This window comes from Myxine glutinosa, chromosome 1 (genome assembly GCF_964187855.1).
Source record: "Myxine glutinosa chromosome 1, kmMyxGlut1.1, whole genome shotgun sequence".
NCBI classification, from domain to species: Eukaryota; Metazoa; Chordata; class Myxini; order Myxiniformes; family Myxinidae; genus Myxine; species Myxine glutinosa.
In genome coordinates this window covers 337,060,479-337,075,478 of record NC_136261.1, presented here as the reverse complement: position 1 = coordinate 337,075,478, position 15,000 = coordinate 337,060,479, and the positions used below count along the sequence as shown (strand labels likewise).

Below are 15,000 nucleotides of genomic sequence, written 5' to 3'. Positions count from 1 at the left end.
ACACTCAGTTTTCATTCATACACTCCCTGGAGTTCGAGAAGTATGCATGCAAAGTTTGGGGCCGCTAGATTTCATTGTTTTGGAGTTATGGAAGAGACACACACACACACACTGCCTTTTATTATTATATATATAATATAATATTACAAGGACTATAAAGGAGAAATATACTTTGGATTATATTTACTGACCAACCTCATCGATTTTCATGAGGAAAAAGTTTATAGTTAGAGTTTTTTTAGAACAATCATTGAATAAAATTAATGTTTTGTTGACGATGCATCCCAAAGTAATACGTTATGCTCACTGCCCTGGAACAAACTCAATTCTGGAAATAGAGCTTTTTCCAGGGAAATTAACATCTTACAACTAAAGTCAGTAAAATGCCAAATAGCACACTAACAATAACATGGAAAGGGTAACCTGCCTGTCTCACCTGTTCTGATGTTCTGTAAATCACCATTTGGCATCAGTCCACAATTCAGGTTCGACCCTTATATGCCCTCTGAATTGGCTTAGCAAGCCATTTATTTGGAAATCAACTTGATAAGATAACAATGTGGAAAAAGACAAAGTAGAACAGACTAAGTGGCCATGAATCAGGCTGAGAGCATAACTATGCTGCCCTTTTCATCACGTTGCTTCCAAACGAGCAAATATAGAGTAATGCTCAAGTTTGAAGAACACATTCACAGAACAATTCAGTAGCAGCCTAACCTAGTTTTTCAGAATTATACCTCGTACAAGGGCCAGTACGAAAGTAATGCCTCTTTTTCATTTCTCACTAAATAAGATTCCAATTGCAATGCAAATTAGAGGGAATATGCATACATATGTGGCAAATGTCGTTATTTTCCACATAGTCTCCGTCAACTACAATGCACTTTAATGAGCACATCAATCCGACTCTTGTTTTCCGGTATCACTGTGGTTGCAGGCCAACACTGAGGCTTGTCATCAATATTGGTTTCCACGCTTTTAAAACGCTTTTCCCAACATCTAACAGTGCTCACTTCAATGGTGGAGTCCCCATACACATTCTTTAAACGCCTATTAATGAATATCCACTGGAGAAACCTCTTCCGCAGTAGGAAATTAAATAACTGGTCTCTGTTTCGTATGCACATCGAGTAGGGAAGTTATTTGTAGGTCATCCCATCTCAATTCTTGAAAATCTGAACTTTTAAAATAGGTCGTGATGTCCGGATGTCTGCCCGTCCAGTTGGCCGCCCGTCCGTTAACTTTTTGCTATTTTTGCTACTCGTCAATCACGTGGCTGATTGTTCTGAAACTTGACAAATAAATAAAAGACAGTGTCCTGCACAATTGCTCAGGCTTCGCTTTTATGGTTTTGGATCATGGGGGCTCCCAGGGGGTTTCCTCCCTTAAATTTCAGATCCCAACTCGTCCCTTATTAGTCCCCTACCGGTGTACACCGGAGGGGACTATAGGTTTGCACGCCGTCCCTCCGTCTGTCAGTCCGTCAGTCCGTCCGTCAGTCCGTCAGTCCGTCAGTCCGTCAGTCCGTCCGTCCGTCCGTCCGTCCGTCCGTCTGTCCATCAGTCCATCAGTCCGTCACGCAAAGAACAGTTTTCCGGACTTTTTTTCTAAACGCTTAATGCTAATGATTTCAAACTTGGCACATGGTTTCCTCATGATAAGTTACAGATCAATTTCGAACTTCACGACGTTTCGATCATTTTTGACAAAGTTATGGCACTTTTAACTTTGGGAATTCTGATAATTCTGATGATCCTTAACTCAGTGCCATTTTAAGTTTTAATTTCCTTTTAAAAAGATTTTCTCTGCAATAATAGGACCGATTGAGATCAAATTTTCACCGTAGGGGGGACTCGGTCTGTAGAATATTTTAATGGTAATTATGACGTCACAGGTCACGTGGTTTGGCCGCCATATCGTTTTTCGTGAAAACACACAAACCCCTTTTTCTCTGCAACGACTGAACAGATTGAGGCCAACCTTTGCAGGCGGAATCGCATACACATGACGAACAAAAAAGTCAGCGAGCATGACGTCAGGTGTCAAATGGTTTTAGAGTTATGACGTTTTTAAGCATGAACCTTTAAGACCGAGCCCCTCCCTCATTTTTGATCCAATCGAGGGGAAACTTCACAGATCTGTTCAGCATGTCAGTCTACTAAAATGTCCTTTTGGAATTTGCGATAGGGCACGTGGTTTGGCAGATATCGTTAATAAAACGAAAAAAATAAAAAATAAAAATGGATATCTCTTGAATCGCTAGTACCTCAGACCATAAGTTGGTAATTATATAATTCACACAGTGCAAAACGTGCAGGCCGCTCCACGGAGCGACCTTGCGGGCTTATCAACGAGGCAAGGCGTGACACACGTGTCTCAGCATACCTCAGATCAAGTTTGAAAACCAGCATCAACTGTGCATACATTTGCATATTCGATCATTTTTTACAAAGTTATGGCACTTTGAACTTTGGTAGGGGACATGTATTGCAGCGCAATACTCAGAATGCTTGTTTACATTGTCATTAAGTAAAATAATTAGTCCTTACCGGTTTGCTGAACGGATTTCATTGATGCACCCGAAAATATCACTCTGCACAGCTTGGCAGAGGATCCTTTTGGCAGTCAAGATGTCAACGAAATACTGCAAACAAGCGATAAACATATATAAGTGTTAATCAAAGGAAACAAACATTTACAAGAAATGGGTATCAAGAGGGTAGGCTTGGAAAAGAAGATCTGCTCTGATCCTCAAATAGAACCACCTTCAGAGGCCATTTTTCCCCGCAGAACAGGGGTTTGCCTTTTTTGGGCACCGTGGTCCCCTTTTTTGAAGCAATGTTTTATGGCCGGATGCCCTTCCTGCCGCCAACCCTGTTAGTCACCTCTTGCAACACACAAGGAATTACCAGTGAACTGGTACTCAATTTGTCGACCTCGGAACGATGACAGGCTGAGTCAACCCCCCTGGCGTTAATTCAGTGATCGACCGGGATTCAAACCCAGGATCCTAGGATCCCAAGCCGGCACCCTAACCGCTAAGCCAACACCAGGCTACCTTTGATCCTCAAATGAAACATCTTATTGCATAGTTCCTAAAAAGAAAAACAGCAGTTTATATACGGTACTCCTACTGAGCAGGACGTCAGCTGTTGTAGCTGGAGTTTCAACGTAAAATATCACAAAAGTAAAGTTGAAAAGAAATGACCTATTTTTACCTAATTGTATCTTTGAAAGAAAATCGTTTACCAAACTGCTTCACGAATCATGTGAAAACCAAAATGGCCACGACTTCCCAATTTGCTGCTGACCACTTGCTGCATAATAATAAATGGACTGCCGATTGGATAGCTCAACAACAACAACAACATGCATTTTAAAGGCCATTTTCCCTGCTAGAGCGGGGGTTAGCCTTGCGGTCCCCATGACAATCTTCGCCATTTTGCCCTATTTTCTGCATCTCTCCTTGTTAACCCCCTTGCCCGCATTTCTTCTTCCACCATCTTTAGCCAAGTCTTTCTTGGTCTTCCCCGTCTTCTACTTCCTTCTACATTCATTTCCAACACTCTTCTCAACCAGTCACTTTCATCCTTCCTTAACACATGACCAAACCATCTCAACCTGTTCCTCTTCACAGCATCAATCACAGGCTCTATTCCCATCATCTTTCGCAATTCATCATTTGTCTTCCTCTCTCTCAACGATACTCCGCACATCCGTCGAACCATTCGCATTTCCACCCTTTCCAACCTTAGTTGCTGCTCTACGTTCATTACCCATGTCTCGCTCCCATAAATCATAACACTTCTCACACATGCAGCATACACCTTTCCCTTCAGCTTCAACGACACTCCCCTCATCATCAGCACGCCACTCAATTCCCGAAACTTCTTCCATGCACATCTCACTCGAGCAACCGTTGCCGAGTCTGATCCACCTTCTCCATTCAGCATGTCCCCGAGGTAGCAAAATGTTTTCACACCTTCCAGCTTCACGCCGTCTCCAAGATCCAACTCAACATTTCCTCCATCTGCAGCTCCCTCTGTGCACACCTTACATTTGAATGTAGCTGCCACACTGGTTAATGACGCTCTCAGACCACTACATTTTTTATGAACCCACTCAGCGCACATTGTACACTGAATGGAGTTCACTCCGACACCCTTCCTACACACAGCACCTTCAGACCAGCTATGGATAGCTTGAGCCATTTAAATTGTGTAGCACAACTCAGACCGTGCTGCACTCAGCATAGGCATTTGTTTCTCAATAAATAGACGTATACTTTCATAAATGTGAAAAACAACATTAAATAGGCAAAAAAAAACAAACAAAAAAACTGAATTACCGCCGTCACTGAAGGGGTTGTTTTTTCACCCCTGTCTGTTTGTCTGTTTGGCTGTGAGCAGGATATCTCAAAAAGTTATCGACAGATTCGGTTGATATTTGGTGGGCAGGTTGGGTGTGTGACAAGAACGAATGGATTACATTTTGGTGAAAATCCGCATCCAGCTACTATAATTTGTGATTCTTTACCATTGAGAGACGGGGATCTAAAACAATATATAGCATGATATCTCAAAATGTTGTGGACAGATTATGACCAAAAACCTGGTGGACAGATTGGTAGTGTGACAAGGACGAACCGATTCGATTTTGGTGAATATCGAATCCAGCTAATATAATTTTTTCAAAGTGATTCTTCACCATTGAGAGATTAGTGCAAAAAAACAAATATTGCCATATATTTCAAAAAGTTGTGGACGGGTTATGACAAAACTTTGTGGATGAATTGGATAGGTGACAAGAACAAGCCGATTACATTTTGGTTCAGGTCCAGATGCAGATCCGGCCTATCAGTGGAACACAAAATGTAAAATGTTCAGCCTGGCAGAGGGTATGTGCTCTACCGAGTGCTGCCATTGTTGTTATAGTGTATATAATATGATAAACTAGCAGAAATACCCGGCGAAGGCTGTTGGCATTTTGAAGAAATCAATTTATTTTTCTATATTTTGTCGATGCATAAAACACTCCCTTACCGACATCCAATAAGGAAAGTGTATATCAAATACCTTATTATCACACACACACACACACACACACACACACACACACACACACACACACACACACACACACACACACACACACACACACACACACACACACACACACACACACACACACACACACACAGTATAATTTAATATTACCTTTCATAAGCAGCTCAGTAGCTGTTTTAGCTGCTCAGTAGTTTCATATAGCTACTGAGTAATATTACCTGAGTACCAGCTTGTTGGGATGAATGATCCCGGTGTGTACCCCGATATAGAATAGGCACACCGTATCCCTGCGCATCGTAAGAGGCGACTAAGGGTTGGCATCAGGAAGGGCATCTGGCCATAAAAACATTGCCTCAAACAGGGAACCATGATTGTCATGGAGCCCGCAAGGCTAATCCCCGCTCTAGCGGGGAAAAAATGGCCTTGAAACGATCATTAATATAACTATAAAGGTTCGGGCACTATAAAGCGATTAAAAAATCCCCAAAAAAAGAACTTTTTTTAGAATTAAAAAAAATGGCCTAAAACACTCCCAGGCACTCTCTGGTGAACCTCTGAAAGTTTGACGAAGATCCGTTCAGCCATCTCCGAGAAGAATGGTGACACAGACATACACAGACAGACAGCTCTCTTATATTATAGATATTGAAATCGCTTCGAAATATATGACGAACTTTTGGTATCCCATTGAAATATAGAGGCCATTTTCTTCATAGAGCAATGGTTGGTCCTTTTTTTGGCATTGTGGTCCCCTTTTTGAAGCAATGTTTTATTGCCGGATGCCCTTCCTGCCGCCAACCCTGTTAGTCACCTCTTGCGACACACAGGGAATTACCGGATGCCCTTCCTGCCGCCAACCCTGTTAGTCACCTCTTGCGACACACAGGGAATTACCAGTGGACTGGTACTCAATTTTCCGACCTCAGAAGGATGACACCCTGAGTCAACCCCCCGGCGTTACTTCAGCGATCGACAGGGATTTGAACCCAGGATCCTAGGATCCCAAGCCGGCACCCTAACCGCTAAGCCAACACAAGGCATATCCCATTGAAATATACAAGTTGAAAAGTATATTCTTCATCATATTCTCCTCAATCATCTTCAAGTATCATTTGAACCTCCATTTTCTCAAATATTTAGGAGTGATTAAACACAAATAAAAATTTGTATGAACAGATTATGACATCCTTCTGTCACTCAACCTCTTGGACCTCACAATCTGCCATGATCTTTCCTGGGAAAAACACATTTCCAAGCTGGGTTGTTAGAAAAACACATTTCCAACACACCCATTTGTTTTTACCTCTCCCCCCCCACCCCCCTCCCTCTTCCCCTGCCCACCCCCAAGCCCTCTACCTCCCACAGATCTCCCGATGTCCCTGCTCTCAAATGTTGTACTTGTGTGCTTCCCCGTCTCTCCCCATCTTGTCTCCCGCTCCCTTTATTTCGTCTTATGTCCGTTTTTTGTTGTTGTTTTTTCACACGAGCCTCGATCTTGTATACAAAAGAAAAAAATAAAAATAAAAATAAATAATAAATAAATAAATAAATAATCTGCATACATTCAAGAATGACGACATTCAACACGAAGGGAGAGATTTTAACAAAAACTACATTGAAATTACATATTTTGAGTAAAACCAAAAGTGGAAAAATTTCAGACGCATCAATTATTTTTCCCATTGAATGCATATTTCCCATTTTATTAGATTATAAATTTGGTCTGTTGTCGAATTAAAACGACGGAGCAGCTCACTTAATTACTAGTTTGTGACTTATCACACAAGTGGCCCTATATATATATATTAGAATTAAACCATTTTAGAATTTGGCCATTACCAGCATATAATGCTGTACTATTTCCATCAACGAGTGAACTCATACGGCAGTAAGAATCCAATAAAGGCAGTTTGGGAAGTGACAAGCTGGACAAGAACATTTTATGCCTATAAATCTGCACTCGAGTCAATAGATCCAACTTAATTGAGTTGAGAGAAAGGTCATTCAAACTAGTAATTATGCAGAGAGGATGTTTTCCATACACAAAGTGAAAATATCAGGTCAAAAAAGAAGTTGAATGAGTTGACGTTTTGAGGTGTACCGTTTGCACCATAGCTCAAGGATGGATTCATCTCATGGAAAGCCGTGTTTTCAAGCCATGTTCAGAAAAGTTAAAGGCTCAATGGAACTTTTGGTGCTGCTCCATGTTGATGTTGCTCAAATGACTATGGTGCAGGGTGACGCAAGTTAATCAAAAAAGTACTGCTGCTGTTCATGCTCACAGGGCTTGTGTTGCAGAGATGCGATGAACGACGTGAAAGTGTTTCAGCAAAACAAAATGGGACAACTTGCTGAAAGAGCAAGGGTACTGTGAAAATTCATAAGTAAAAATGTGACGTTTTATTTCAAAGTCTGTCGATGCTATTGTCAACAAGTTGCTACAATTTTTTTTTATCCCCCTTTTCAGTCTAGTTACTTGTTTTTTTTCACTTTCTATGAGTAATCTGGAAGGATTTCTCAGTGTCAGCATGCCTCTCTGAGGTGTTTGGTCCTGGTTTTGTTTCCCAGAAAAATCAGGCATCAGCAGGGGGGGGGGCTGCATTTTGGAACATTCTTTCCTTCAGATGTGACGATAAATGGATGGTCTCATTGGGAACTAGAATGGCACTCTGTGGAGCCCATACCTCTGCTAGGCTGAACACTTTACGTTTATATCCGTTTTTATCTCACTGATAGTACGTCATGTTTGTATCCCACTGATATGCCGGATCTGCATCAAAACCTGAACCAAAATCTAATCAGTTTGTTCTTGTCACATACCCACCTCATCCAGCAAGTTTTGGGATAATCTGTTCATAGCTTTTTGAAATATCATGCTATATATCGTTTTTGGCCCTTAGCCTGGTGTTGCCTTAGCAGTTAGGGTGAGGCTTGGGATCTTAGGATCCTGGGTTCGAATCCCGGTCGATCGTTGAATTAACGCCAGGGGGGTTGACTCGGCCTGTCATCCTTCCGAGGTCGGCAAATTGAGTACCAGTTCACTGGTAATTCCCTGTGTGTCGCAAGAGGGGACTAACAGGGTTGGCGGCAGGAAGGGCATTCGGCCATAAAACATTGCTTCAAAAAGGCGACCATGGTGCCCGAAAAAGGCCAACCCCTGCTCTGCGGGGGAAAATGGCCTCTGAAGGTGTTTGTTTTTTTTAAAATCGTTTTTGGCCCTATAGCTCGTTTATGAAGATCGAGAGCTTGGGGCAGAGGGTTGGGTGAAGGGGGGAAGACGAGAGCGTGGAGCGGGGGCAGGAGGATGTGGAATGGAATGCTAGGGAAGCGGCAAGGAGGTGGAAGCTGGGGAAGCAGAAAATGGACGGGACGCAGGGGGAAAAGAGTGGCTGGGACACAGGGGAAGAAGACAGGGGCCGGGAAGCAAGGGGAGAAGAGAGGGGCTAGGAGGAAGAGAGAGAAGAGAGGGGCCGGGACACAGCCCGGGAGAAGACATGGGCCGGACACAGCCTGGTAGAAGAGATGGGCCGGGACACAGCCGGTAGAAGAGATGGGCCGGGCCACACCCCGGGAGAGGAGAGGGGCCGGGACACAGTCTGGGAGAAGAGATGAGCCGGGACAAAGCACGGGATTAGAGGAGGGCCCGGGACCCAGCCCGTGGGAAGAGAGAGACCGGGACACAGCCCGGGGAAAGAGAGGGCCCAGGAAACAGCCCGGGAGAAGAGATGGGCCGGGACACAGCCCGGTAGAAGAGAGGGGCCAGGACACAGCCCGGTAGAGGAGATGGACCGGGACAGCACGGGAGAGGAGAGGGGCGGGGACACAGCCCGGGAGAAGAGAGGGGCCGGGACACAGCCCGGTAGAGGAGATGGGCCGGGACACAGCCTGGGAGAAGAGAGGGGCTGGGACACAGCCTGGGAGAAGAGAGGGGCCGGGACACAGCCCGGGAGAAGAGAGGGGCCAGGACACAGCCCGGTAGAGGAGATGGACCGGGACAGCACGGGAGAGGAGAGGGGCGGGGACACAGCCCGGGAGAAGAGAGGGGCCGGGACACAGCCCGGTAGAGGAGATGGGCCGGGACACAGCCTGGGAGAAGAGAGGGGCTGGGACACAGCCCGGGAGAATAGAGGAGCCGGGACACAGCCCGGGAGAAGAGAGGAGCCAGGACACAGCACGGGAGAAGAGGGGTGGGGACACAGCCCGGGAGAAGAGAGGGGCCGGGACACAGCCCGGGAGAAGAGAGGGGCCAGGACACAGAAGAGAGGGGCTGGGACATGGTCCGGGAGAAGAGAGGGGCCAGGGCACAGCCCGGGAGAAGAGAGGGGCCGGGGCATAGCCCGGGAGAATAGAGGGCCCGGGACACAGAAGAGAGGGGCTGGGACACAGCCCGGGGTAAGAGAGGGCCTGGAACACAACCCTGGAGAAGACAGGGGCCGAGACACAACCCTGGAGAAGACAGGGGCCGGAACACAACCCTGGAGAAGACAGGGGCCGGAACACAACCCTGGAGAAGACAGGGGCCCGGACACAGCCTGGGAGAAGAGAGGGGCCGGGACACAGGACGGGAGAATAGAGGGGCCGGGACACAGCCCGGGAGAAGAGAGGGGCCGGGACACAGCCCGGGAGAAGGGAGGGGCCGGGACACATCCCGGGAGAAGAGAGGGCTGGGCCGGGACACAGCCCGGGAGAAGAGATGGGCCGAGGCACAGCCCGGGAGAAGAGGGGCCGGGACACAGCCTGGGAGAAGAGAGTGGTCAGGACACAGCCTGGGAGAAGAGAGTGGTCAGGACACAGCCCGGGAGAAGAGAGGAGCAGGGATGAAGGGCAAGAAGATCGGTGCCGAGATGCAGGGAGAGAAGATTGGGGCAGGGCACGGGGGATGAAGAGAGGGGCCACAGCCCGGGAGAAGAGATAATAAATCTAACGACAATTATAAATCATTGCCTCTATTAATGAAAGCTTTGCCTTGTAAAATCTTCATTGGACACTTCCTACATGCTAAGGTATACAAGTACATATTCCAATTGTAACCATGCCTTCTGGGATTACTGTGGCTACCATCTGCTATGACAACAGGTGCTCAATCCTACACATTCCCAGAAAAGATCCTGGAAGCTGAAGAGCGCCATCATTGGACCAGTGATTATTGGAGCAACGGGAATTATAAAAATAACCTTACAGAGATCTTAAAAACCATCCCTGTGAATATTACGACAAACTAACTGCAGTTGTAAGTTTGCCGGGGGCTCAGTGCCAATGCTGAAAAGAGCCCTCGGAACCAAACTTTGAGAACAAGAAAACTTCACAATCTGGTCCATCAATCAGGGGGGAGAAGAGAGGGTCCGTGAGGTTGGGGAAGAAGAGAGGGGCCGGGATGCAGGGGGAGAAGCGAGGCGGCATGGTGCAGGGGAAGCAAGTAGGATGATGGGTGTGCTGTGGAGGAAGCAGAGAGGGTTCAGAAGTAAAGGAATCAAAGAGTGGGGGTGAGAAGTAAGGAAAGCAAGGAGGGGGCTGGGTGTGAAGGAAGGAAGAGGAGGAGGGTAGGGGCATGGATGGATGGACATGTAAGTGGGGGATGCCGAGCAGGAGTGGGGGGGGGGGGGGTGGGAATAGGCTGGAGTGGTGTATGGGTATCCACAAGGTGTGAAGATGACATACGGAGGGTATTAATGTGATTGAGTTCGACACCGCAGTCCTACACACAGAATAATAAATAGCACCGCAAAGTGGGCGTAACCCCTCAGCCCATGCATGGTGAAAGGAAGCATTGATGATAATTTGTTATTTGAAGCGAAGTTGTAAACCGAGTAGGAACTGCAAGTAATGAAATTTTCGCCCATGAACCCATTAACCCATTTCACGACCATGAACCTTCCTCTACTCCACCCCAACACACACTGCAAAAATGGATTTAATCGGACAAGCCGTTCTGCTCGAAATTGACGGAAACCAATTTCAAGATGGCTGCCATGGCGGCCATATTGAAAACTGCAGCACGCCCATTTTTGAAAGGCACCTTCCTCGACTCAACCCCAACACACACTGCAAAAATGGATTTAATCGGACAAGCCATTCTGCTCGAAATTGACGGAAACAAATTTCAAAATGGCTGCCGTGGCGGCCATATTGAAAATCGCAGCACGCCCATGAACCTTCCTCTATTCAACCTCAACACACACTGCAAAAATGGATTTAATCGGTCAAGCCGTTCTGCTCGAAATTGACGGAAACCAATATCAAGATGGCTTCCGTGGCGGCCATATTGAAAGTCGCAGCGCGCCCATTTTCGAAAGACACCTTCATCTACTCAACCCCAACACACACTGCAAACATGGATTTAATCGGACAAGCCGTTCTGCTCGAAATTGACAGAAACCAATTTCAAGGTGGCTGCCGTGGCGGCCATATTGAAAATCGCAGCGTGCCCATTTTCGAAAGGAACCTTCCTCGACTCAACCCCAACACACACTGCAAAAATAGATTTAATCGGACAAGCCGTTCTGCTCGAAATTGACGGAAGCCAAAAGTTGACGGAATCCCGGATAGCTGCTGTGGCGGCCATATTGAAAATCGCAGCATGCCCATTTTCGAAAGGAACCTTCCTCTATTCAACCCCAACACACACTGCAAAAAATGGATTTAATCGGACAAGCCGTTCTCCTTGAAATTGACGAATGCCCGGACGCCCGCCTGCCCGGACGACGCCCTTGACGACAATACCCCTTAGCCCATTGGGCTGAGGGGTGAAAAGGATTCCCAGCTTTTCCCTTTCCTTGTCTTGCTGTGTTTGACTTTGTATACAGCTTGTTCACCCACAGTGTCCTCACCTCTCTTTCATCTCATTTCTCCTCATGTTCATTCTGCTGTCACATGTCCCTCTGCTGTATCCTTCTACCTTGCTATTGGTGTGTTTCCTCTAATTTCACTTTTGTTCTTGTTACCTGCGATAAGTCGCAAGTCTAAAAGAGCTTTGTGTTGCTGTTGTTTTTGGGGTACTTGTTGGGGATTGATTTTTGAAATGCGCACCCATTGGACGGACAGCTGCTGGACCACACCCACAACTGTCAATTGACTCCACCCCCTCCCCCCCCCCCCATGGCACCAAGAAGAAATGTTAATGCCGACATCTTGGTTTTCTGATGGGCCTAACACATTAGGCCTGTAGGCCTCTGCTGATTATAAACTGCCGGGGGGCCGGGACAATTGATTATAAACTGCCGGGTTTCTAATCCAGTAATGGTTTAATCAAGCTCGTCGAAACGCACGGTATGTCAGAACGTACAGAATGGAGCACTAGGGTACATTACATTGCGTTACATTAGGCTAATTACTAAAAAATAGCATTAAGAAATTTTTGAATGGATGTAAAAAAAACTTTTTGGGAAGAGTGCTTCAAATGCACATTTCCCAATCGGCCGATGATCAGATTTTGTCGCAGGTTGTGACCCCATTGTCATTCTTGGTCTCTTCGTTCTGATATAGTGTGTGCTCTAGCTCCTCCATGTAGCACAACTTTGTTTACAACTAAACAAACTTCCCAGGGACTTTGTTTACAACTAAACAAAGTTCCCGGGGCACTCTGGGTACTGGGGACAACCTCTGCACTCAGCGGGACAATCAAGGAGAAATTAGCTCCTCTCCGAAGATGCCAGCTGAAAAGGGTTGCCTGTACTCTAACCTTTAAACGCTGAACATTAAATAAGGAAGCAATACCATTTATAAGTCTTTGGAATGACTCGGTCAGAGTCAGAACGAACTTCCGACCTCCCAAACTCGGAACATATGCTCTAATGATTATGTGACCGAGGCTGGTTGTGAATTTAATCCAACGTCAAGTGTAATGCATGATTTAGAAACACCACTCCCAAAAAGTACCTCTTTCCCATCTACAAAATACAATAAAATGAGTTTTAAAGCACACAAACTAAAAACCCAAATTTTCCTACATACAAGGAGACATGCACTACATGTGAGCACAGAAGTTCCCATTCAAGGACTGCAATATGAGATTACATGCCAAGCAATGACATCAGTAGGCATCACATCGTACACATTGCATCCCATACTAACATTTCTATCTCCCAATTAATGAAAGCTTTGCCTTGTAAAATATTCATTGGACACTTCCTACATGCTGCGGTATACAAGTACATATTCCAATTGTAACCATGCCTTCTGGGGTTCTTGTGGATACCAACCGCTATGACAGCCTGTTCTGCATCCTACACATTCCCAGAAGACTCCTGTAAGCCCAGTAGAAAAAGCCCAATGACAAAAATCCATACAAAAAGACCTTGAATATAAACTATACCACTGTAAGACAATTTTGAGAGAAGTGATAAGCAAACTTATAATTTGAAAGCAGTCGATGAATTGAAAACAGTGGACAGGATATCTCAATCTCATTGGGCTCCAGTGTGTGCGTGTGTTTGCATGTGTGTGTGTATATGTATATGTACAGTCACGTGAAAAAGTAAGTACACCCCATGTAAAGGTTTGACTTTTTCAACATATTTCAACAAACAGCTATTTGATCTTCATTTCAACAATATTGATAGATAAAGGTGATATAATATAACAAATATCATGAAACATTTACATTTTGTAGTCCATTGTATAATTTAAATAAACATAAATGCAAATTTTGCATGTGGAAAAAGTAAGTACACCCCTACATTTATCACTACTTCAAATACCTAAAATTAGAATCAGGTGCACCAGCTCAGGTGCAAATGATTAGAACATCGTTACAGAGGATCTTGGAGGAACCTGTCTTATTTAAACCTCAGACATTTAGTTTGGTTTGCTCTTTGTTGTTCAAGTGTGCGGCGTCACCTTGCCTAGATCAAAAGAGCTCTCTGAGGCCTTCAGAAAGAAGGATATAGATGCCTACGAGTCTGGGAAGGGACTTGAAAAGATCTCCAAACAATTTGAAATCAATCATTTGACTGTCCGGAAGATCATCTACAAGTGGAGAAGATTCTAATCAACTGCCAACTTGTTCAGGCCAGGCCGCCCCAGCAAGTTCAGCCCGAGAGCAGACCGCAAGATGCTGAAAGAAGTCTCTAAGAACCCAAGAATGTCATCACGGGAACCTACAGGTTGCTCTTGCCACTGTTGATGTCAAAGTGCACGAGTCTACCATTAGAAAGAGCCTGCACAATTTTGATCTACATGGGAGGTGTGCCAGGAGGAAACCTTTGCTGTCCAGAAAGAACATCCGGGCAAGACTAAAATTTGCCAATTAACACCTGGGCAAAGACCAGCACTTCTGGAACAATGTGCTCTGGACAGATGAGTCAAAGGTAGATATATTTGGCCACAATACCAGAAGACATGTTTGGCGAAAACCAAAGAGCATTTGACCACAAGAACCTGATACCAACTGTAAAGCATGGTGGTGGAAATATTATGGTTTGGGGCAGCTTTGCTGCATCAGGGCCTGGGCAGCTCACCATCATAGAATCCAGAATTCTTCATTGTACCAGAGGGTGCTTGAGGATAATGTGAGGCCATCTATCAGCAAGTTGTAGCTCAACCGAAGGTGGACCTTGCAACATGACAATGACCCTAAACATAACAGTAAATCCACCAAGGAATGGGTGAAAAGAAAGAAATGGAGGGTTCTGGAATGGCCAAGTCAAAGCCCGGATCTAAATCCCATCGAGATGTTGTGGGGGAATTTGAACCGAGCTGTGCATGCAAGAAACCCGTCAAACATCGCTCAGCTGAAATAATTCTGCATGGAGGAGTGGGCAAGAATTTCTCCCAGTCAATGTCAGAGACTGGTAGACAGTTAAAAGAAACGCCTACTTGAGGTTGTTTCTGCCAAAGGGTGCAATACCACCTATTAGAGCCAAGGGTGTACTTACTTTTCCCACATGCGAAATTTGCATTGATGTTTATTTAAATTTTTCAATGGACTACAAAATGT

The 15,000-nt window shown here is 45.4% G+C and overlaps 1 protein-coding gene across 2 annotated transcripts in view; it reads right to left on the bottom strand.

Moving 5' to 3' along the window:
- ARHGEF39 (Rho guanine nucleotide exchange factor 39) overlaps positions 1–15,000 on the bottom strand; it is a 363,866-nt gene that overhangs the window by 236,375 nt on the left and 112,491 nt on the right. For both annotated transcript variants that reach the window (XR_013621789.1, XM_078769812.1), the window contains exon 3: positions 2,550–2,644. Coding sequence is in view for 1 of the 2 variants with exons in the window: in XM_078769812.1 (XP_078625938.1) it covers positions 2,550–2,644 (95 nt within the window). In the remaining variant the exon portion in view is untranslated. The remainder of the gene's footprint in view (positions 1–2,549; positions 2,645–15,000) is intronic.